Here is a 26,222-nt window from a genome sequence, read left to right as displayed (position 1 = left end):
AAACGATTGGGCATTGAAATCTTGTTAATTTGTGTGTCAAGTCATACTCCATTTAGCTCTAATATTTCATATAGTAGTTCTATAATGTATATGATGAATTCCTTTATATCAATAATTGAGAATTCCTATTTTTTTGTAATCTTCCCAAATTTTTAATTGTCGCCGCCTACCATCCCTTCAAAAAGCGAACTCTTGTCCCCTATTGCCCTGGAAACCTTCTCACCCATTTCCTCTCATCCCTATATAAGTAACCTAGTGTAACAAAAGATAATACATGTGAGGTAGACATATTTTGTTATTTTAATTGTTGACTGAGATAGAAAGTTAGCAAATGGTTATAAACAATTAATCCAACAATGACCACCTCATTAGAAATCTGATATAGATGCATAACCAAGATCTTTCTATAAGAGAGATAAGCTATAAAAATTTAAATAAAATAAAGCAATTAGAGGCCCATGATTCCAAGGGATGTGCAAATGTCAAGATGACAAGATTGCATTAGGAGCCCAAAGAAATGTTGCATTAGAATGCCTGCTTATAATAATGCAAGAGAATCTCAATTCTATGCAAGAGTATCTAAAGACTAGAATGGAAGGGATGCCAACCTTTGAAAGAGCATCACAATGTAGGCAAAAGAATGTCATATACAAGCTAGATACTGAATTTATATGGAACTAAGCAGAGGATGGAGGAGGCAAATCAATCCAATAGGATGTGACCACCAAGTAGTCTAAAAAATAAAAAATGCTCCACCTATTAATGAAGGGGTCACCTCAAAATCATATCATAGTTAAACTCACTTTGTAAACCTAAGCAATCTCAATAAAACTGTAAAACAACCCTAGTACTAAGGGAAAATAAATATCCCACTAAGAACATAGAAACCTACACCAACACCCCACTTAAGTGTGGCTTTAGTTAGTGAAAACATGATGATGGATCCTAGCAAATGACGCCATGTAAGATACCAATGTACATAAGAAAGTCCACCCAAAGAAGTTCCCTCCCAAAAACGAGAAGTACACCCCTATAAATAGAAAGAGAAAAGAAGTGTAAGGATTAATCCCCCCCCTATAATGTCTAGAAGTAATGGTAGCTACCCAAAACTGGATGTAGAAGATGGTCCACGATAGTCATACAACGTTCCTCCCTTTAGGAAGAAACAACACCAAAGGTGTAAGCCACCCACATTATGTGTAGATCAAACAATAGGTACTCGAAACTAGATGTAGAAGACAGTGCACAATTTTCGAAGAAAAGATTATTGGACAAATGAGGCTGACACGATACATCATTGAAAGTGCTATACCCGATATTAATAAATCCCTTCCCAAATACTTTCATATATGTATCGTTACCCATCAAAATGGGTGACAAAACACAAGTCTCAAGAAAAGCGAACATGGATTGCGAAGAAGCCATATGATGATAAAGACTGGAATCTAGAAGCCATCTCCTTGACCCAACACTTGTAGAAGCACAAAGAGTTTCTCCTTATTTTGTTTGATGTAGAAGCATAACTAGCTTATCCTTTTTCCATCTTTGTAGATTCTTGGTTTGATGAAGATGGAGATTCAATGAGCAATTTGTTGATCTTCTCAAAAAGATGTGTGAAGCAATAAATTTGCTTCTTCATACATCTATGTTCATCACAACCAAGTTTATTACAATAAGCACATGTAACCCTCTCCTTCTTAGGTTTGTCTTGATTTGAAGAAGGTTTAGTGTCCACTATAGAAGCAAACGAAGATCCATCTGAATTATTCTCTCCTTTATTATTTTGTTTCTTAGATTGCTTTCCATTATCTTGATGGTCTTTAATGCCTTGATTTGCAGCCAAGGCATGAGACATAGAAGATTTGATAGTTCCCATTTGCACCAACTTGTCGTATTCTTTTGTAAATTCATAAACACATCAAGGCACGACATCGTGTAGGTAGATTCCAAGACACTTTTAGTTGCGTAGAATGTAGAAACAAAGACTAAATAGTTAGGGCCAAGTTTAGACAATATACTTAGGATCAATTGTTTATCATCTTTTTCACTTCCACATTGTTTTAATTGCAATGACCTTCAATTCGATAAAGAAGTCGTGTAGAATCAAAGCTTGAAGGATTCAAAACAATGAGCTCATTCTCTAATTGATGACCTCTTATTTCAACTTGATTACCAAAGAGTTTTTACCAATGTTGTCCAAACATCATTTGGTGTAGAGAAAGACTCAACATGAAAGAGCAAATCTAAAGATGTAGACCCACAGAAGAATTGAGAACCTTCATCACATTTATTAAACCATTCAGGTTTTTCTACATTAATTATTGGTCCATTTTCTACTCCCATGGTTACCCTGTGCAATCCATACCTTTTAAACTAATTGTCATTTCACTTTTCCACACAAAATAGTTGTAAGGTGTTATAGAATAGGAACCGTTTGTTGATCCAATCTTAAGCAGAAAAGAATATCATTGTGAGTACACAAAAAGATAAAATAAAGTGAAAAAAAGGCACCCCCATTGCACTAGTCTTAGCAACATATTACAATGCTGGCACTTTATGAATAGTGTGATTACAAGGCTTGTACCAGATTACAAAGCTTAATAGGCCCACAATGACCAAAATTACACCTTTGAATACAAAATATATTAGAGGCCAAACTTGGAAAAAAAAAACACATAGCTATATAGTGCTCTTCAATACCATTCCAATGCATATTCCATTTGCAAAAACTAAAAATAAATAAACAAGCTCCAAGGCAAAAGTTATGGCATTTTGAAGAAAAAAACAACAAACTTCAATATGCAATATCTAGCAAACAATGACAAAATTTATGATTCAAAGCAGCATGGATGGAAAATGGTCGTTTCCATCTTTCCAACGATATCTTGTTTGCAAAAAACTGACTTCTAGATCATAAATGATTTTTTGGAAAAATGACTAAATCTAACCTGCAGCGACAACCCCCTTATAGCAAAAAACATTGCCAAAAAATCAAATTCATCAAAAATAGAGAAATTTTATACAAAAATAAGGACTTTTGGGCATTTGAAATGTAAAGGAAACAAATATTTGGGTTAAAAACGGTCCAATAAAACGTTGTTCGCCAGATCTGAACTTTGAACCTTTGTTTGCTATTGTATCATACGGTGGCTAAAACGAGTGAAACGAAAGCTAGATCTGACTTTCTTGAGCCTCTCAAATGTAATGGGATAGCAAAAATGTTGCCAAAATACCTAGAATACCTGTAGTCACCAGATCCCACCAAAAATATACATCCAAACATAGGATTAAGTGATTTTTGCAAGCCCTTTCTGATTCTCAAGATTGTATTGAAAGGCCAAGAGAAGAGCATACTGGAATTTACAAGATTATACAAAAAAAATTAATCTCTTAATTAAGAATCTAAGTACTCAAAACTCTAGAAACCAAAGCTTTGATACAATATTAGAACTTTGAAACAGATGCATAACCAAAGTCTTCCTATAAGAGAGATAAGCTATAAAACTCTAAAAACTCTAACTATCTTAACTGGAATCTAACTCTAAAAATCTAACTAACATCTAACAATCTAACCCTTTACAAAGAGAAGCATCCTGCCTTTTATAGGTTTTACAATTCAAATCGATGGCCAAGATTAACTGCATCCAAAGGCCTTGATCTGCCTTCTAGAAGCCTAGCAACTTTAACCCATGCCTACTCAATTCTCAGTTATCCCCCCAACCTCATTTTCAACTTCCTACAACTGTTTGGCTTCAATTTTGGTCAATCCGGTAGTTGGACATAACTGACCTGTGTCCCCTCATTTTAAATCCATTACGTAGGACCCACAGACAGTTGTTTACATTAAACAAGTTCAGTTTTTAAACTAATTTTCTGGAATTTCTTCCAGTTGTGTGTTTCTGAGAATGCACATTTATAGCATTTTGTGTGTTCTTTGTCTTCGATATTGCCCGTTCAGGTGGTGGCGCACTTCTCTGTGATTGATTGTTGTTTTCATCCTGCACGCTGCATCTTCACTTTTGGGCTTGATCGCGATCCTATCTCCAATCTGCGCTTCAGGTGGCCGCTTGAGCTTTTCAATTCTGCAAACAACCAATTTCAACCCTGAATTAAAAATCATAATGAAAAATTAAATAAATTAATTTAACAATCATATTAAATTTAGGCTATGGCGGGTTTGGTTTGGTGAAAATGGAAGACGTTTGCTCTTTAAAATAATATAAACCCCCTTTTGCAAAATTAGGGTTTTAAGGTTAAAATTCGATATTTCCTTCAATTAAAATGACCCCCCTATAGTAATTTCGGGTGAATTAGTGATTTTGAGAGATTTTAATTCAAAACATCTCCCTTTACGAGATTTTGCTTAAGTCAAAAACGGACCTTTTAAAATTTCGGCCTTTTGGGCCAAAATGCGAGACTTTTGCCCTTTGCGAGAAACTCGAGAATTTCAGGAGAAAATGATTTCGACTAAATGGAAACCCTTGCACGATTTGTTGTGAACGATTTCGGCTCAAATGAAGACCTTGGCGCGATTTTGACTGTTTCTCCCTATGCAAGATTCTGAACTTCCATTGTTTTCGGCCTCCAAGCTTGGTTTGCAAGATATTAGTCTTTGAATGACATTCGGCAATTATGGGACTTTGTGCGATTTGACTTCTATTTCTTACCCTTTTCGGCCTCTAAGTCAATTTTGAGAGCCTTGTCTTACATTTCAGCCTTAGAGGCCGATTTGAAAGTCTTTTAAGTTGTCGGCCTCTAAAGTTTAAAATGCGAACTTGATGTCTTTCCCCCTTTTCGGCTTATGAGACCATTTCGACGCGATTTAGTCATTTTAAGTTTTCGGCCTTTTTGAGTCGAAATGGTACTTTTTAATTGATTGGGCCGAATTTAAGCAACTTTAATTCTTTATCATTTTCGGCCCAAAAGACCCATTTTGCGCGATTAAAAGTTGTTGAATCTTTTCGACTAAATGACTTATCGTGCGAATTTAGTCTTTTGTTCAGTTTCGGTTTATGAGGTCGAAATGCGACTTTAGTCCCTCTCTTCTTTACATTTCCGACCCTATAGCTTCATCACTACATGAGCATTCTAAGGATTTGTCGGCCTTTTTAGAGATTTTTATTAGCCTCGTTTTCTGCTAAAAATGTGTGACTCCGCGCGACTTTGCCCCTTTCGTCTTCTTTGGTCATTTTGTGTGCTTTAGCCTTTGCTTCATCCTTTCGGCTTATATGGGTCAAGATGGCGCGATTTTGGTATCAGTTCACTGTCTAAGTTTTCGGCCTATTAAGCCCTTTTGTGCGACTTTTTGTTTTGAATATTTTCGGCTCAGAGTTCATCAAAATGCCGAACTTCGCTTTGAATATTAAAATTGCATGTTTATGAAAATCGGCCATTTTGATAGAAATGCTCGAACTAGGGTATATTCGCCCTTCCTGCAAGTGCAATCGAGATTAGAAGCAAAATAGTGTGATGTTTCCATTTCAACTTGGCTCGGCTTTAGGTCGACATTTGCAAAGGGAATTACTAAGGCGACTGGGAGGAATTGTGATGTTGACTCATTTAGCCGAATTTCACCCTTCTGACTTCGACCTTACATCATTCATTGTGCTTCCCAGCCATATAAGATATGACTTTCGAGGTATTTTGGTATTTGGCAAGTGCGAGGTGAGAATGAAACAAATGAATTTCACTTGTCTTGAAAATGTCGGGTTCAAGGCTCACATAGCGCTTGACACTCACTAAACCTTAGCTCTAATAGACTTCGACTCCGATAGGCATTTTCAACGCAAAACCCATTAGTCCTCTCTCTCTCTCTCTCCCGAGGCTCACATAGCGCTTGACACTCACTAAACCTTAGCTCTAATAGACTTCGACTCTGATAGGCATTTTCAACGCAAAACCCATTAGTCCTCTCTCTCTCTCTCTCTCTCTCTCTCTCTCTCTCTCTCTCTCTCTCTCTCTCTCTCTCTCTCTCTCTCTCTCTCTCTCTGCCAGAAAGGCAACAGAAAAACAACGGGGTCCCTTGAAGCAGGGCGGGGTGTGCATAACGCACAACAAAACCCTCATCAGTTGTATCCACATTATATCTTGCAAATGGATAGGAAATATGTTAAACATGACACTGTTATATCACATGTTAATTTTTATTCCTTTGATTAAATTGGAACCCCTATAGCTAATAAATGAATAGGAACTTTATTTAATCTTGCAATTAACATTTCACCTTTTACTTTAAATTATTTTTTAACATAAATCTAAAGAACCATATGGATGGGCACTTACCAATAGTATGCTTACTCTTGAAAACATATCAGGTTAAGTCTCGATATGACAACATAAATAAGTGGCTTTTTTAGTGTTCTATTATCATGTTATCTCAATGATAAATAAGGCATGGCAAGATGGTCGTTTATGCAAACAGAAGATTAATGCTTGCTTCTATTAAAAAGAACATACAATTCAATCTGGAAAGATATAAGTTTGGTTTACCAATCAAAAAACTTGCATAGGATACCGGTGCACAATGCTACAACTTTGAACCCATTGCTGAGACAGACAGCATTGTTTATCAAACTGCAAAAAATCTTAACGGTATCAACCCTGAAAAGCACCAAATCAAAATTGCAATTAATGATGCACGGTCAATGGAATGTTTTAACATATCCACAAAGCTAAGATAAGTGAATCAGAGAATCATACAAGAATTACTTAAGGTTATAAAACTTAAAGTAGTAAACATACTCCACAGTCCTTTCCATGTATCCATAACATCGAGCTGTCTGAACAACCACAGAGCTATCAAGTTCTAGCAACTTCAAAGTTAATGCCTACAGTACACCAAGAATAATAGAATTTTAGCTTCTAGAATATGTTAAAAAAACCCAAGAAATGAAAGATACAAGCATACCAAACCAATAACAGTAAGCATTTAAGCAAATCTAGAACAAGTAAATCTATATTTTTCAATAGTTAGAAGTCAACAATTGTCAACCATTTATACGAAGATGAAAACAAATAAGATTAGTTTGACATAATAGATTGTACTGTCTGAAAAAACTAAACTCACATAGTCCTTTACCTATCCTAAATATATAGATAAGTCACAAGAAAAGAATATTAGATCACATAGCACCAATTAATAGAATATGACAAGTATATTCGGGAAATAAAGTGTCAAAAATCTGGAACACTATTCTTCATCTGCTCATTCCAACAAACTCATTATAGAATTCTATTGATGAAACCTCTTAATATATTCTATTAAAGTGTGATTGTCTGGAGAATTTGAGGTCTCATCATGAATTGCCACTTCTTAACAAAGCAAATTCACCAACTCAAATAATAGCTTTCTACCAACCACAATGAGCCTATGACAAATACATTAGGTAGGAAACAATGCTCTAAAAATGACGGCTACAAGAGTCATACGATTTAGTCTCCCTTAACACTTGCTGTAATATCCTCAAATCAGCAACTCTTTTAAAAAAGAATCCAAGTTTTCACCCTAAACATTATTTATCATAAGCATTACTTATTTATTACAAAATAATAAATAAATGACAATTATATATTATTATAAAATGCAATCTGAAACTCCAAATTTAAAAAAAAAAATTATGCAAGAGAAAAAGTCCCACTCTCCAATGATATGGCACCGAAATTGACCATTATTGACATTATCGCATGTGTTGGGCCATTGGGAGAGTACGAAAACAAAGGTAGGAAAATCAAGAATCAAGGGTCGAAGATACCACGAGACTCATACCACAAGTCGGGGTTTTGGGGGTCACACGATAGGTGTGCTGGTAAGGGCTAGTCTAAACATCCAACAAATACAAAGGAAGACCAGGTAAAAGATGGGAAGCATGACAAGAGGAACAAGTCGAATAGAGACCAAGAAAAGATTGGACTTAGGCAGGAAAGCATGTCTACCCAGGGAACTCCAAATCATCAACAACAAACAAACACTTCAAGAAATTGCATACCTTCAAACTCAGAGATTGAGGGAACCTAATAGACACTAGGGGAAAGAAGAGGAAGGACACACAAAATAGAGCTAGGGGAGATTCACAAAATAGGAATTGGCGATTCAGTCCATAACATAGATTATTACAAAAAGGGGGCATGACATGGTCTACAACCTCAGTATGTGGTATGTAAGAAACCATCTTGAACATCTTAATGAGAGCCTTTGTCAACTAATACCTCCTCTTAACACAAAAAGGTAGGTTCGATCTCAAGATCTTTGGCATCCCTAAAGATGGCCTTGAACTTTGTGACAAAGTAAAATTAAAAATATTCAACATGTTCGAGAAAAGGAATTATATTGATTATAAAAATCTCAAATGACTCTTTTTCTAATTTCCCGCCATATACAAAGCGCATGTGTAACATTAATAATACATTAATGTTGAACAATTTTCTTCTTTCCAAAAGTCAAACGTCTGAAAATGTTACTTGCCAACCATGGAGAACTTTAAGGTTGAAAAATCTTCAACGACTTTAGGTAGTTCTGGAATATCAAGGGAAGCATTGCAATCAACCAAGGAACCATGCTACTGATTGTTTTATATGTCATCATCTTAAATGTGAGATAGATAGATAGACGAACACCAACAAGAGTGTGAAGAAAGAACTTCCATTTTCTGCAGCAAATTGGTGGTTAAAACAAAATGGCTCTTCATCTCTGAATGCTCAATGTATGAGGATATTCGGATTCAATCTGAAAACAATTTGAATGAGATATTTGAGGGGGCAAGACTTCACAAAATGGCAAATTTCCTGATCAAGTTTCATGATAGGAGAGCTGACATCGAGAGGAAATTGAAAATGTGTTCAATGTTGTGTTATTTGATCCCTTAGGCTGCTTGGTCTCGTGGACACCATTAAAATTCCTTCATTCATTCATTCATGCTTATAGACATCACATTGCAGTGTATCATCAAAATGAGTTTCTCTTGGAAAGTACTCTACAAACCAGAATATCAATTTCTTCCATATTTAAAGGAAATAATTGTCAGCAAAGTAATTTCCAACCCTCAAGTCTATAAAAAACCAGTGGAAAATAACAGAGAATTGAATCCAAGTCCTTTGTTGAATTATCCAGCATAGCTGGAGAAAGTGATGTTCAATTCCCAATCTCAAAACACTCATGCTCTGCTTCTTAAAGATGTGGTATTTAAGACACCTTGTTGCTCAAGAACATTTGTTAATTTAACTGAAAGATGTATTTATGAAGATGTCTTCAGCAAGTGGGTGTCTTAAACATCACACCATTAGGAATACAAAAGGGTAAGTTCGATCTCAAAAACTTCGGTATTGCAATGTCCCCATTTAGGATTTCCCTTAATTTAATCCTGAGACAACCATTCAAACTTAAAGTGAGAACTGGAATATAAAATTGGCCCAAACTGAAGACATTTCATTATGATATTTAATTTAAATCTTTAAGAATAATTCAAAAGAATATATCTTATCTTGATAGCTTTCCCGATTTATATACTTAAGAATAGTTCTTTTATATCATAAACTTCTGTTCTATCCCAAAGAGATCCAAACCAAGAACAAAGATGTTACTGCTTGTCACTTAATAACAGTACTGATCTGATCTGCTGTTCTTATTGAGTGCTTTCCTATGCATTAAGAACATATATCTAAGATCTTCCTGCGATATAATACTCTCATTGCCAACCCTCTTACAATTAGATGGATATAATGATTGTCTTTCCACACATATACCACCCCATTTTTTACCTTCTCTTCTTCTAACTGGAATAAGAAAATAATATATATATATCCTCCCCAAAGTGTTCCCATTCGATCCATAATATATATCTTGTAACCTGAATGGTTGCATCTCTTGACTATAAGAGACATGTATTTCCCTAATCATGACTCTTCACAGATCACACAGATCGCATCTGATAATGATTATTGTATTCCCTTAATCATGATCGATATCATCATTTAGATGGAAATCGATGATCCATACTTAACGATTATCAATTGAGCCTTGACTATATACTTATCATTGTCATAGCTGTGTTTAAACACTTCATTATTATAAGAATTCAAGTTGATGATTCGTTGTTTGCCCTTAATCTTTAATAACTGCTTGGGTATTACGTTCTGGTTCGATTCGGTAGATGATGTTTTGTATTTGCCTTTATCATTAGTATCGAGCCAATTCATTATTATTGATGAATATAGTAACTTTCATTGCTATCAATATATGCCTGAACCGAAAACGATCATATTCGCTTCTTGGAAGCATTGTTATCACTGATTCTCCTTAATCATTATTTTGAGTCCTAATCGATCTTCATACTAGATGTCGGTTTGCCTCCTTGTATGTAATAGCTTAATTGTCATTCGATATAGAGTCGCTGTTCCCTTGGTAGACTCTTTCTTTATATACGGTCTCTACATAGCTGATTGTATTGCCAAGTATGAAGATTATGTGTCAATATGATTAATTGTATTAATACCGTATTTGCCCTCACATAATATCAGAATCTCTTAAATTATCGCAGACTATGGTCAACGGAATTGGCCCCCTTAAAACAGTATTTGTGTAGCGTATCTTTTGTATAATGGGTCGTTCATGAGCCTTAGGCATTACACCCTATCTTCCCTCTTTGCTACGTAGTTTCCCTTGTATGTTTTTGTTGCAAAGGCAGACAAATCTGACATGTGTCAGATTTGGTCTGCCACTGTGTTTCTTTAATAATTATTTAATAGTAATTAATATTGATTGCAAATTAATAGTTTATTATCATGGAAATAAATAGTATTTAATGATTTATTATTATAGATATAAATGATTATTCATTATTCAATAATAGATTGCTGATAGAAATAAATGGAGGATTAATCAGTATTAAATAAGTGTATTGATATTAATTTAATTTTTATGTTTATTCTTTTGTATTTCAATTTTATTACCATTATTTATTATTATATTTCAAAGTGGAGACATCACAGGTATCCCTAAACATGGCCTTCAATTTGCAACAATGCAAATTGACAACAATCAGCAAGTGCTGAAGAAAAGAAGCTGCTGATATCTATTAACTATATTAATTTCAAATGACTCTTCTTCTAATTTCCTACCCCGTTTCAGTGGCATAGGTGTAAGATTGATTAATATTAACTTTGAACAATCTTCTTGTTCCCAACAGTCAAACATCTCAAAGTTATACTTGCAAACCATGAAGAACTTTAAGTTCGAAAAATCAACCCCACAACCACCCAAAAACCAAAGCAAAGAATTTGCAACTGGGATTTTGAAGTAGATCAGGGCAGTTTGCACTCTGAAGTATAGATCGGGGAGAAAAGCCGTGCAAGAAATATCAATTTTAAATGATGATAAAACTACCCATAATCAAAATACAGTAAAAACTAGCAATAGAGACCAAGGAAGAATTCAGCGTGAGATTTAAATGGATGTGCAAAGAAGAAAGTTTGGTTTCTAAATTTATTAAACCTGGTGAAAGGTATAAGGAATTATTTTCTTATGATGTTAAGAACACTAATTGATAGTGCATGATCATCTAAACGAAATAGTTATAAGTTATAACATTAAAGGAAATAATCTCACCCACATTGCAACCACTAGAAATTTGTTGCCTTCGGATGGCAGCAAAATATGTTTACTAATTCAAAAGCCACCAGCATATTCCTCACCTTGTTGAACATCAACATTTGATTAAGCAGTCCTAGGCTTCCTACCAACTCTTCATATTCTTGATAGCAAGAAAAATCTCGCATCATTCTCAAGAGTACCACCAATATTCCAGGATGTATGCTCTACACAAAATTAAATACAAAAAACAACTTAGTAAATTATTACAGTAAACTATAAGTTGCGAAATGAAATAAGAAATGGCCACCATCATAATCAGAAAATACATACAAATTAAGACAAAACCACCTCCCATGGTTACTGTGAGAACCACATTATAATTTGGCACAACTGCCTTCACATAGTTTTTCTTGAAATATGTATAATTAGTTTTCCTTAGATAATTTTCCATAAAATGCATACAACTAAGGGTTGATCCAGAAACAATAAGGTCCTCACATAAGCATGAGACAACCCTTTATTCTGTTGTTCTGTACAATATACTAATAAAGATTCTGATTTGATATTTTACCAAAAGTTCTTTGACAAACTTCTAGGCAACTTAGGAAACATAATCTTTCTAACATTCCAAAAGACTTTCAGTGACAATAATAACCTAAAAAGAATGCTGAAATGAGCAGTTAGAAAGATCTAGGATAATAAAATAAGGATAAGTTACAACCACGCAAAAGACACAATATGTGTCATTTTAGAGTTCATGTGCCAATTTGCCTTCCGAACTGATTCCACAAATAATAATTGTGAGACCAATGCACTATCATTCTTTGTAACTTGATGAAATTTTACATAGCCCTGACACTCCCAGATAGCCAACCAATTTATATTTAAAGTGGACCATCAAGCTTTGTCAGACCATGTCAATAAACCAGCAATTCATGCCCATGTGATTATTTCTGATTAACAAATTCACATTCAACATAGTGGTTTAACTATTAAAGTGACACGTTATTGCTAACCAACTACCAAAAATTGAGCCAACGAAGACACCTGTAATATTCACTAACTTTTTAGAATGAGCAAAAATGCTTTGGATTACATTGCAACCTAATAACATGCACATATATGTGAAGTTCTAGATGAAAACAAGATTTACCAACAACAAATTGCACACTGAGAGCAGCCAAAAAAAAAAAAAAAACCTAGGACCTTTCAGTTAATCAGCAGACTTATTAAAAAAGGCAAAGATCAGAAGCTCGTGAAAGTTTGGGATTTTTAGTACAGACAAAGGTTTTGGAGTGCCATGTTCTGATTTTTCTTCATCTGTAGGAATTTTGTCACCATTGGAATCAACTATCACAGTAGAAGATGCATTGTGATCACCTAAAGAATCCATACCATCATTATCCATGCCAATCTCATGCCCTACATCAAGGGAAGTCAAGCTTATCTCTCCTATAGAATCCCCTTGTGAATCTTCTCACAAAGATGATGAAGCCTCATGTGAGTCACTCCCCAATGTTATCCTTTTTTCCTCATAACCCAAATCTGCCTGTTTATCAAATTCTTCATATAGATTTTTGCAAACCTTACTTGTAGCCTTCATATCTTCTACTCTTCCAATGTTTTCCTTGGTATCTTCTGATTTTTCTTTCAGCTGATATGAACTTGTGGACACCAAATCATCATCATCCTCTTTGGGTACACCCATAAATTGTGTGAAGGAAAGCAGGACACGAATCTTCTTAGGAAGGGAGCAATACTTATGGTAGATGTTCATAAGTGCATCATTCGTTGTCATGGAATGAGGTTTCTCAATTGTCCTTGTAGATGGAGATGAAACCTTCAAGTACCCAAATTTCCTTGAATGTGAATCATCAAAATGCTGCAATTCTCAATTGCTTTGTTGTTGTGATTCTCTTAACTTTGCAGGGCCCTTTTATTTTCTCCCAGCTAGGTACCATTTCCTTCACTGGTGAAGCAGGAAGGAAGGTAGGTAATAATCTTCCATCCTTAATTCTGGCCATTGATGTAATCAGCAACTGAAGTAAATTGATTTCTACCCTCAAGCTGGCAGAATCAAGGCTCTGATACCACTGAAAGATCCCCAACCAGTTCTATATCAATTCTGATCCAAAATTTCCGAATTTGAGTTTGCTGAATTGATTTCAGATTTGACTTTGACCAGCGTAAGGTGATAGTTTGTGTTTTTTGCAATTAATGAGTTTTTCCTTTTTGTGTTTTTCTAGTTTCTGATTTCTTTGTTTTTCTGAGATTTGAAAGCTGATTGAATTTTTCAACTGAATGAAATAAATGCACAATACATTTGACTGAAAATGATTGGAAGAATTGAACTATGAGACTAATAACTGAAGTTATAAATTTTATTGAGGCATATGGATCATTTACATACCATTTTCTTCAGCAATGACATAATCATGAATTCTGATCAAGGAATTTCAGACTGTAGACAATCTGATCAGCACCTCTAATAACCACCAAACCCTGCTGCTGCTAGGAGCATAGAAGATGGTACAGCTAGGATTAATATGATGAATTTGACTGATGCTAACCTCTGATCTGCTGATGTCACATTAAACCCTTCCCCAACTCGATGCAAATTCTCAATTGGGTCTGAACTGTGTCTGATCTGCCCTCAACAATGCTCATATATGACTGATAATGCTCCAAAATGCGCCCAGATCTGCTGTACATTCCAAAATATGACCCTTGCTGCTGCTAAACACTGAAAATGACCTCCCAGCAGCTTGTATTCAACCTAACATTGAATGCTATGATGAGAAATTGCTGTAACAAGACTACGGTTTCGTCCAATCTCGGATTTCCAAGGGAGATTTCGTTCCCAAGTCCTGATCTCTGTATGCAAATCATGCTCCAGAGCTCTGTTCTCCAAATTTTGCTGTAAAAATGATTTCATCATAATGCAAAATGGCCTCCAATATGTCTTTTTAAAAGGCTCCAAACCCCAGGTCGTCACTTTTAGGGTTTCTATGATTTCACATTATTATTTTTAATAAAATACAAGTCTTCCTTTAAAAATCGACCCCTTAGGAATTATATTTTATTATTATAATGTTTTCCCTTCTTATTACAACATTTTATGCCTCAAACACCTAGGAAAAAAGGGGCCAACTTATTATAAGTTATTATTATAAAGTGATTATAATATCACTTTAATATTATTTATTTGCATCCATAACTTAGGAAATATTAAAATACCTTATTAACTCATAAGACTCAGATTTGAATTCCGTCTGAAGCACTGTGGTCACCTAAAAAATAGCAACCTCGCTCCAAACTCCAGAAACTGCTCAAAAGGCTCCTGCTCTATTCAGTGGTCCCCCGAGTGATCATCCAGTCAACTGCCAGCTCTCCCTAAAAAATAGGAGACTTCCGTAAAAAGTAGGAATTGTGGTGTAAACGCTCAAAATGGCTCAGAGCCCCTGCAAAGCTCTATGCCCCTCAGAAAGAGTCCCCTAACCATCAAGTTGACCTACAGGAACTCGAGTGATAGGTCAACCCTCTACTCATCTCATGTCGCCTAGAAAGGGGACATTACAGTCATTCAACTAGCAAGTATTATGTCAGGGTAGGGACATTGTGTACCATGCACATTCTATATTGAACGCCACCTACATGTAACAAACCCCAATTAGGCTTTCTATCTTTCGATCTTGGCCATTGATCTTTAATCGATCTGAGCCATTCATTGTAATGAGAAATCTATATAAGGCTCAATGCTCTCGTTTGTAAAGGTTACTAGATTAGTTAGCAATAGAAGAGAAGAAGATAGTTAGTAGTTAGATCATTAGAAGTTACAGTAGAGTAGAGTAGAAGAAGAGGAAATTGTTGCTAAGGCTTGTAGATGAATATACTCTTTTCATTGAAGATATGGTGAAATGTGTTGTTCAAAAAGTTACATGGTTTCCAATTCTCATTTTCTTTCATGTTGACTAGAAGAATGGAAGATTTTGTGGATGATTAGTGATGAAACTCGTTTAATCCATACCACTAGATTCTTCCTGATTGTAAGTTCGCCTTGTGTGGTCACTTGGAATTTGAATTGAGCTTAACTTCAATTATTGCTCGTCCATTGGTATGCATTGCCTTGATGGTATTGATGTTGATGGTAGTAATTTGAACATCTATAACTATACCTCAGAAGATTGCACTAGCTTTGTGGAGTTGTTCGTTGATGTCAAAGCAAAGTCTAGCAGATTCTCACCAAGTCATTCACTACATCCTACATTCCTAGGATTACATTAGACTCTTTGAACCCTTTCCTTTTGATCTTTCTTTGTTAGATGAGTTAATCCCAAGTTCCAGCAGCGTCCAAGCATTCATGTATAACGTAAGTCCTCTTGTGATTCCAGCATTATCACATCAAGCCATTGAGCTAATCCGCAAGTCAAGAACTGACATTTTGTAACCTTGGAGTTGTCTCATTTGATCGCGAAGCATAGCATTTGAGAGATTTTGTTCAAGAGAGGATAAGATACCTTGGTATTTTATTCTATGTTTGATTGGGCATAAAAAACACATCAACGGGTCGCTTGAAATTAGTTGAAAAGGGTGCATTAGTTAACAATACTTATTGACAACAACAATGAATGATGGCATCATAAAACGAGTCAGCTGATCCATGGAACCTATGCAAACTTGACCGCATCAAAGAAGAACAGAAAAGAAACCAATTACTAACATATTTTATTTTGGCAGCTTGATAGTAATAGAGTAAATTTTTATTGGTTGATCATGTACCCAAACATCTTGCCAAGCATTTTATTGTGTTGCAAGACCTTTGTGCCTAAAATGTACATGAGTTTCAATGACAACATATCCTGCAATGATGCTGGGAAAGTTCTCGTCACAAAGAGGAAGAAAGACTATGGGTTCAAGTACTCTTCACCCAAGCACAGCCATCAGCATCACCTTCAACCCTGCCAAGGCCTCAAAATAATAAAGGTATGTCTCCTACCAAGTCTAATAATATGAAAGGTCTGAAACCAACAATTTAACAAATGCCACAACAAGGGTGGAAGTGAAAGTAAAATTTGATACGATGTTCAAGATTGATCAATTGTACAATGTCGAAAGTATAATACAAAGATTCCTTCTGCAAGAGATTAACCTACCAACAATTAAAGTAATGATGGCCATGTCCAAAGTAGTTAATGTCCAAATGCTTGATGTACTTCAGGATGACGTTTTAGCAGTTACCAAATTGAAGGGGAAAATAGGTTGAGGACCCCAAAACACATTCAAAAGAAAGAAAACTTGTTTAAATAAGACTGGAAGTGGCAATAGAAATTGTTGAAGAAAGATACTAATTACATACAAGTCCAATAACAAAAGAATTATTTCTAGCAAATTATTGCAAGTCAACTCTTGCAAGCCATTGTGCTTGTGAAGGTAATCAATTATTACCATACAAGAGACTACCCAAACATGGACCATACACAAGCACATCAACATTTAAACTGTAAAATGTTAATTGAGCAGCAAAAGTGAAAGGACCATAAAGAGCCTATAAATAAGCCCCATTTATTAGCTAATTGTTATGTAAATAGGGATATGATATTATAATGAATATAGTTTAATAGTGATGTTGATATGTGGCACACATCCCTTAACTTACTTAGCTTGGATCATTTCAACATTAATTATATTACATAATGAGTTGGCCTACCTGAATTTTGTGGTTTACTATTAGTCATATTATTAAGAGGAGGTATATATAAAGGAGCTGACAATAATTGTAAGGATATGTGAAGATTATTTTAAGTGTTTGGGATCTCTTAGAGATATAACATGGAGTGGCTTCTTTCTTAAGCAGCACTATACAGTGTTGCCCTACCTCTAGATCTATTTTATTTCTACATTTATTAGATATTAGAGCATCTCGGCCCATAATCATCTCTTTTGTTTTGTATCTCCTCTTTTCCACACTATCTTACACTCATCATTATATGTATGGATCTTATCGATCAGTGAGTAATGGGTAAAATGCTTCTAACAATGAATTCAAAGATGACTTAAAAGATGTATCATTGATCATTTCAAAGTATACAAATTTATCTTGGCAAAACCTAGGTAAAAACTTATAAACGAGCACATAAACAAAGTAAGAAGTACTGTAGAATGGCATTGATAAGTTGTACAAATTGTTGATGAATAGTATCATCAATTATCTTTGTCTCAACCACATATGTTCCCCGAGCCCCTATTTAATGACGAACATCCTAGGGCAAAAAGAATTTGCATGAAGTTCCCCAACTAATCTTCTTAGTAGAGAGATGGCATAATTGTATTCCTTCAAATTTTAAAAAAAAATTCTTCGAGCCCTAGGTTTTGTTTATGAACCATCAATTATTCACAATCTTCATAGTAAATGTACCACATGGGTTCAATAATTACCTCCACTACTCTATGAAAGGAAAGCACCACTTGAAAGATTCAAGACTAAAGTTAACAATTTTATGGTCGTAGATGATTTTTTTTACCAAGTCTTGACATATAATTGTCTTTTAGAAACTAGCTATGGCAATGGGCCACTAAGTAACAAGAGGATCATACACATCTCGTTTTAAGAGTTCACAACTCCATGTCTTTGTGTCTAAGTAACGTTGCCAATTTTCTTATGGGATTGGGTACAAGTTACGGGTTCAAGCATTGACATTCAAGCACTAGTGTGTGTGTGTGTGGTGTGTGCGTGGAGTGTTTGTGTGTGGGTGTGTGTGTGTGTGTGTGTGTGTGTGTGTGCATGTGCGGGTGGGCAGGTGGGTGGGTGTGCGCGCACACACATTGTTGATGTGTGTTTTATGCACATACGTACACAAAATAAAATACCAAAGTATCTTATCCTCTCTTGAACAAAGTCTCTCATATGCTATGCTTGGCGATCAAATGAGACACTCAATGGTTACGAAATGTCAAGTCTTGACTCGTGGATAACTCAATGGTTTGACGTGGTATTGTTGTTTTCACTTAGGGACTTACGTAATTGTTCGATTCGGGAATTTTTTCATGAATCTGGATTTGGAATAGGTATGCCAATGACTTACGATCTTGCAATGAAGTTCCTGATTCTAATCTAACAAGGATTTCTAAAAGAAAGAACAAAACGAATAGGGTTTAGGAATTTCTATTCTAAAACCTAGAATGTGAGAAATAGTGAACAATTCGATGGAATCCTACTAGGCAAGGTCTCACCATCAAAATGAACAATTTGACAAAAGCTTAGTACAATCATCTAAGGTATATTTCATAGATGTTCAAATCATTACCGTCAAAACAATGCATAACAATGGATGTAAACAATTGAAGTTAAGTTAGCATAAAATTCCAATAGACCACGCAAGGCACACTTACAATCAGCAAGAAGCTAGTGATATGGATTAAATGGATTCCACACAAATGCATTCAACAACTCTTTCATTCAATCTAAAATACTTGAAAACAAATTCTAATCTAAATTTCTAATCTAACTTGGAGGCAATGAGAACCACAAATGCATACAACACTTAAACAAAATCGCCAAACTTCAATGATTGTATTCAAATATGCAGCATGTAGACGAAATTTCTCAAAAATCTCTCTCTTACAAATGAGAGGCAATGGGGAATATATAGAGCCTCAAAAGAAATGAATGGCCAAGATTCATTTTAGAATCAAGGACCAAGATCATGCCAACACAGCCCTAAATTTGCCCTAATTAGGGTTTACATCAAAAGGTGAACCACCAACATGTGATCCAATAGGATGACGCCTAGTCATCAAGTAGGGAATCTTTTAGAAGATTCTAGCCAGCATCCCTCTCTCTAGCAGCCTATTCCAGGAATCTAACCAAAACTGAATCTAACTCCTCCATGGTAATGTTGGGCAAAGCCTCCTACTGAACATCCAACGCATCGGAACAAGCATACAAACTATTCTCCCAATCCGGCATAAGCCTCTGCAAACTATGGACATGGATCAACAAGGAAACTGAATCATCAATTTGACTCTTCTTCAAAGAATCCAACTGGCTGAAGCACATGAACTTCATCTTATCTCTCAATTCTTCTAAGTGTAGACTGCTGGAAGCACTGAATCTAACCCTAACAATTCTTCAATGGATGTAAGGATTTTAGATTGAATCTCTTGAATCAATCCTTCCATCTCTGCAAAATCTCTTTGTGCATGCTCATAAGTAGATTTCCAAATAGCTAATGAACAATACCAACCCTGGAAATCATATCTATCTCTTGCATGCACAACTCCCTCGTGGTACAATGTGGACATCGGAATTCTTTTCAGAACCCTGAGGCGGGGAATGGTCTTCTCCTGTATTGGCTGGAAATCATCCCAAACTCCCTCCAAATCTTGCATTCTATATGTGAGCATCGTTGTCCTGTCAAATGTTTGGACAAACTATGTGAGGAAATCATCCGCCTACTTCGTCACTTCTTCAATCCATTTACCAAAGTTTGCATGTGTATTCCTCGATGCCTAATGATCAAAATGAAGTCCATGATCAACTATGATAGGTGAGACAAAGGTGGGATATTCACACCTCATCCCTGCAATATACTCCTTAAGCTTGATATTCTCTTCCTTATACATATTTTTCTTTTCAATCTCCCTATCCAACCTTGCATTGATTACCCAAATAGTATCACCAAGTTCCTGGAACTCTTGTTCTTTTACTGTTCGTCCAAAGGCAACTGAAGTGATCTAGAATCCATGGGAGTAGCCACATCTCTAGTCACATCACCTATTGGAATAGCCACCTATGCAATTTGCATTCTTGTTTCATCTCTAGCTACATTGAAAAGTATCTTAGCCTTCTTAGGTCCTTTTTCCTTATTACTCTTGGCTAAGTAGTCATCAATGTCATCAATAGGTTATGTCTCTACCACCTTCTTACTTTTCTCCATGTTTTGCAGCAACCAATCGGGAATGGTGGAAATTTCCATTCCATCATCAAGACACATTTCCCGATCAAGTCCCCTAAATGCTGAGATTAAATCATCATCCTCCTTCTCCTTGGTCAAATCATAGACATTATTGCCCAAACTAACCTCCAACTGAACAGTGGGAGATCTCGTATGTTCTTCATCTTCATGCCGCAATGTTGATGTTGTTGTAGCATGTAGCTCCTGAATATTCTCTGGTAAAATCACTGTATTGGAGCATTGTTCAAATTCTTTGCTCTTCTCTGGCACATATATCTCCTTCACCAATGGGGAACTAAGGGGACACAAAGGAGTGCTAGGTTTATGCTTCCTCTTCTTTGACTGCTAACTAGCTATCTCCTTCCCCTTCATCTTGGATTCTTGGATTCTCCAAGCATACTCTTCCTTCACTTAGGAGCATGACTCTCCTCATCTGCATGAATCCTCACATCATTGATTGTTCTTTGATCATCTTCAAGAGGACTCCTCTTGTTTCATTTTCTCATAAGTGAAGACAATGCCCATATCTATCAATTTGTTCATATGCTTGTCTACCAACTCTCTGGAGAAATCAATGACATCTCTCATAAGCACATTCAAATCTATTACTTCTGGTTGTGATCAATTAGGCAAAAAGGATAGCTTTCTTCATTTCGTTTTCATCCTACGGATGAGTATGATCACTATAATCCACAATTTGATCCGGAATGAGAGAGTTCACATTTCCTTATGAAATCCACTAACATCCTGGACCACATCCTCTTCTTCACTGCTTATTCATCCATTAGATTTGCCCAATAATCCTCAATGTCAACCTTTCTCCTCTGATTCTTTCAACATTCTTATGTCGATCAAATCTCTGCTCCTATTAGTCCCAAGGTGATAGAATGCAATCTCATCAATCATTGAACTAGCTGCAACGGCAATGTGGCACACTTCCAAGGTTTTCCCTATCATAATAGTGAAAGTCATCCCTATTCTATGCTTCTCCTTCTGGTTGAAATCAAATTACAGAAGTTGTCTCATAACCTCAAGTAGGATCATTATGTCAGTAGGATACCTAGGAAGTTTGTAATAAGGTTCGGATCCGAATCCCTGAATCCTTAGGTATGTGAAGGTGGGAAAGTGTACGTACCACGATCCATATTGTTCAACTAACTCTGTTCCCGCCTTGGACAACCTTTTGTGGATCCCGCCTTGCAACATTCTAGTAAGATACATGGTGAAAGCATCATTCACCCTCCTGTAGTCTTCAATTCCATGCATATCAAGTTGTGGATAACATTCATAACTTCTATACTATCCTGGTCCATTCCCGACTTCGCCCTTGCATATCAATCCCTTGTATGTGACAAATCTTGCAAATATGTATACAAGATAGGAAGTCATGCTGAATCCACATTCCTCAATTCAAAATCCAAATTGTCATTGATAATTTTCGTCCAATTGATCATTGTTCCTCTTGTACAATCTTGGATAAAGTAGAACATCCATCCTCCAAACAAGGCACCTTGCACCATTCCCATCACTCGGTTGAGTAGGAATATCAAACCGCTATATTCCTCTTTGAAATCTATACACATGAGTGTCTTCAGCACCTTGGAATGATGAAGCCTTGGCTCAATCATCCAATCCTTATTCACTATAGTCTTGCATGCATCCACCTTCAATTTGTATTTTGCTTCATATTCACCTTTGTTCTTTCTTTCATATCTACACTATGAGGAATTCCAAACACTTCTGTAATTGCATCTTCAGCAAGGTAAACAATGGTTATCCCTTTGGGAGTCCGGATAATCCTAGAAATTGGATCATAATGCATTGTGCACTCTAGAACAAGCTCGCTGCACTATATAGACTGAGGAAACCCAACGGTGTGATATATGCCACTCCTCGTGATGTTGGCTGAAAGGGGAGAAGGAATCTGTTTCTTCGTTCTTCGTTCCAAATATCCTTTGTCGCATCCACTCCATATTCAAGAATTCATTGTTCGTATCTGTGATCCCTTTCTATTGGGAGGACAATTGGGAATCCAGATAGAATTCCTCTTGAACTATCTTCAACTTCTCCTTTTGAGCTCCAGTCCCGGTTTTAGACATGGCACCTGTATGAAACTCAAAGGCAATAACTTGGAAAATTAACCTGATAATGAATAAGTTCTGATTTTCATTATGTAGACAAATTTAGGGACTAAAATCAAGAACTTTATCCATATTTATCATGAATTCTGAAATTGACAAGAATATGGTCTAAAGCCCTCATAAAACCCTTAGTTTCAGACTTGCATAAGGTCTGATTTCATAATAAAGTCTGAAGACAAATGTAGTATACTCAGAAAAATGTCAAATTTAGTGTCCAGAAGTATACCACAAATCTGGAAATGCTTGGAAAGGGTGTCAAAAGCTTTCATTTCCAATCCTAGATGTCCGAAGACACCCTTCCTAACTCAATAATGGCTGTCTAAAGTCTGAAGACAACCTCCAACTGATAAAAATCAATCATTTGAACTTGTCGCAGTCATAGGAAACACTTGTATTTGATGAATTTTACCTTCCCAAAGTGAAAATGGCAAAGTCCGAGCACAAACAAAGGGCTGGAAATGGACGTCTAAGTCTAAAGACAAATCTGGAAATGAAGTTTCAGACTTATATCAGCGACAGAAACCTCACCAAATGCCCCCAAAAACTCACTAAAATGATGCACAAGTGAAATCACTCAATTGTAGAGGTGGCTAGAAGTGAAGAATTAGTCTGAAGACAACCGGAGAATGAAGTTTCAGACTTTACACCAGCAATGGTGTACTCAAAAAATGCCTCCAAACCACCCTAAAATGGCCCCAAAATGTCCTCCAAACAAAATCGACAAAGTGGGAGTTGGCTGGGAAGTGAAAATGGAGTCTGAAAATTAAGTCTACAGCAAACCATGGAGCCAAGATAGCTCCCAGCTATGGTGCCCAGCTCAGGTCTGATCACAGTAATATCCTTCCAGCATCAATAGCACTCAACAATACCCTCCAAAATCGATTAAAAATGTGAAGCACACACCCTCCAAGCAAAATCGCCCCTCTTCCAATAATGGCGCCAACTTAGAAAATCGCCCATTGTCGCAAAAATGGCCACCAAACTCACTGCAACTCCCTTCCAATCGTAGCACCCAGGTCTGATTGGGCAGAAAACTCCTTTTAATCTGCAACTTCAGCTCACCAATGGTGTCAAAAATGACACTTCAGGCAAAATCGCCTAGCTGGGAACACTCCAATCTGCCACTAAAACATCTTCAATCTGCCACTTAACTGTCACAATCAACACTTGTAATAATATTTTAATGCTGGGCAGGCTCTTTTAAACTTGTTCTCACCTTGTCAACTCATCACACAAGCAATGTGGGATAAAATTTTGCCTTTTAAACTTGCCTGGGAAATCGATTTGCTTTAAGAAAATATTTAATGTTTAATAATTGTTGCAAATCACTAAATAATTGTTTTTGATTATTAAATAATCATTGTCAAATGCAAAACAATTAAATTTGGGCCCACTTGCATTAAATTTAATCCATTTTCATCAAATTTGGCCACCTGGGGGAAAATCGCTCCATATCTAAATAAAAATCCATATGAAAAATCATCACTAATGGCCTTAATTGCCTCTTGGGGGAAAATCGGCCTCCTTTGGGATAAAATTCCAGATCAAAATTCATCATAACTCGTCAAAAATATCACTAGGGGAAAATTGATTCTCATCTAGACTCCAAAAAATACTTCATTTTCCTCACTAAGTCCAAAAATCCATTCTGGGGGAAAATCAATCCCCATCTGGATGATTATCCAGATCAAAAAATTCATCATAAATCACACTTTGGGAAATTCGCCACCTATCAAGACAATTATCACATAAAAATCCATCAAACTTGATCATAATTGACTTGGGGAAAATCGACCTTCATCTAGATAGGAAATTTCATCCAGATCAAATTCATCTACATTCCAAGGGAAAAACATGGGTTATCAAGAATATTCCCAACAAAGTCAAAATTTTAGCCTCTTGGTGGAAAATTGCCCACTATAATGATTTTGAGTGGTGGAGAAACAAGGTCCATCGAAAATACACTTAAAAGCTAGGGGAAAAACACCCCCTATCGGATTTTTGACCATTAGACCTCTAAAAAATGGATTTTCATTTGGAATTTAATGATTTCTCCGCTCAAAAACATTTGGACACTTCAAATTCTATCATAACGCATCAAGAGTTAGCAAAATTTATCAAAATCTGAGCGAGAAAATAGGGATTTCATCGGGATAAAGTGCAGACTTGACTTGAATTACCTCCTAGGAGCAAGAAATTACCCCCTAAAGGACCTCTTGATGCTTAGGCACAAAAATATCACCAACTTAAGACACTTTAAACTCAATCACACTCAAAAGTCTACACTTAGACAAAATTAGGATCACCTAGACATTTAACATTTTACACGCATTTGATCCCATTCAAAACTCAAAACCCTAATAGGCATGATCACACTTCAATTCGAGACTCGGGCACTTCAACAAGACGCCAAAAGTAGGAAAGAGGGGGTCCCCGTTTGCAATGAGCCTATGTGTGAAAAGGTCACAACACACACGTGTATGTGTGTGTGCATGTGCATGTGTGCGGGTGTGGGTGTGTGCATCTGCGTGCGTGTGTGCATGTGCGTGCGTGTGTGCATGCACGTGTGTGTGTGTGCATGTGTGTGTGTGCGCGTGCACACATGTTTGTATTGAAATACACATAATTTGCAAAAAAAAATACAAAACTGAAAACATATTTGATACTCAATACTATGATGGTGATAAAGCGAATTGATAGTTAAAATACCAATAACCACAATTGAAAATTTGCATTTAGTTATCCATTAAAAGCATCTAATTCGCCAATTGGTTCAAAATCATTTGAACCACAAGCAACTACATTGCCACTCCCACTAGCTCATCATGTGTAGGAGCCCCGTCAACATCTACAATGACTCTAGCAAGCTCCAAAACAAATGCAGCCAAGTTGCAACACTCAAGGGTTATATCCAAATTCTTCAACGCCCCTTGCTTATAATCAACGTCGTTATTGTTTTGCTTTATTGCAGCCAACCACTTGTGCATAACTGAGTGGAAATATAAGGATATATTCTAATTCCACTTAGCCAAAAAGGAACTCCCAACCTATTGAAATTGGAGGAAAAGTCAATAAACTTGAAAATTCAAACATGAATAAGAATGGTAAGAATGTTAAATAATTTAAAAAGCTCATCTCCAAACTTGGCACCTTTTCATTTGGTGTTCGCCACTTGAATCAGTGTTTTACATTAGCACTACCAGCTATCAAGTGCGACTTTCTCACTTAGTTGAATGCATTTTATCCCTGTTGCCATTTTCAACTTTAGTAGTGTAATGTCCTCTTTTGGGGATATACCTTTTTTTGCCCAAAATAACAATTACCACAATCCAATTTATTTACAAATAGTATTCTATTACATAATTTCAATTCAATTTAGAGAAAGTTGTAATCAATTAATATCAAGCATTACTATCATGAATCTATGATCATATAAAAATAATTCCTATTGAAAAACATAGTATCCTGAATGCATTGAATCCAATTCTTAGCATATTTCGAACAGCCAATCATAGTAGAAAATCAATGGTAAGGCCTAGTAGG

General features: G+C 36.1%; 1 protein-coding gene across 3 annotated transcripts in view; it reads right to left on the bottom strand.

Moving 5' to 3' along the window:
- LOC131045463 (uncharacterized) overlaps positions 1–26,222 on the bottom strand; it is a 285,469-nt gene that overhangs the window by 205,297 nt on the left and 53,950 nt on the right. For 2 of the 3 annotated variants that reach the window (XM_059218424.1, XM_059218422.1), the window contains exons 14-16: positions 11,686–11,808; positions 6,742–6,827; positions 6,490–6,600 (exon numbers count right to left, since the gene is read on the bottom strand). In XM_059218424.1, the coding sequence (XP_059074407.1) occupies positions 6,490–6,600; positions 6,742–6,827; positions 11,686–11,808 (320 nt within the window). The remainder of the gene's footprint in view (positions 1–6,489; positions 6,601–6,741; positions 6,828–11,685; positions 11,809–26,222) is intronic. The other variant, XM_059218423.1, reaches the window with a different exon arrangement.

This window comes from Cryptomeria japonica, chromosome 3 (assembly GCF_030272615.1).
Source record: "Cryptomeria japonica chromosome 3, Sugi_1.0, whole genome shotgun sequence".
Lineage (NCBI taxonomy): Eukaryota > Viridiplantae > Streptophyta > Pinopsida > Cupressales > Cupressaceae > Cryptomeria > Cryptomeria japonica.
Note: the sequence above shows the minus strand (reverse complement) of the source record. Positions and strands in the feature narration are given on the sequence as shown.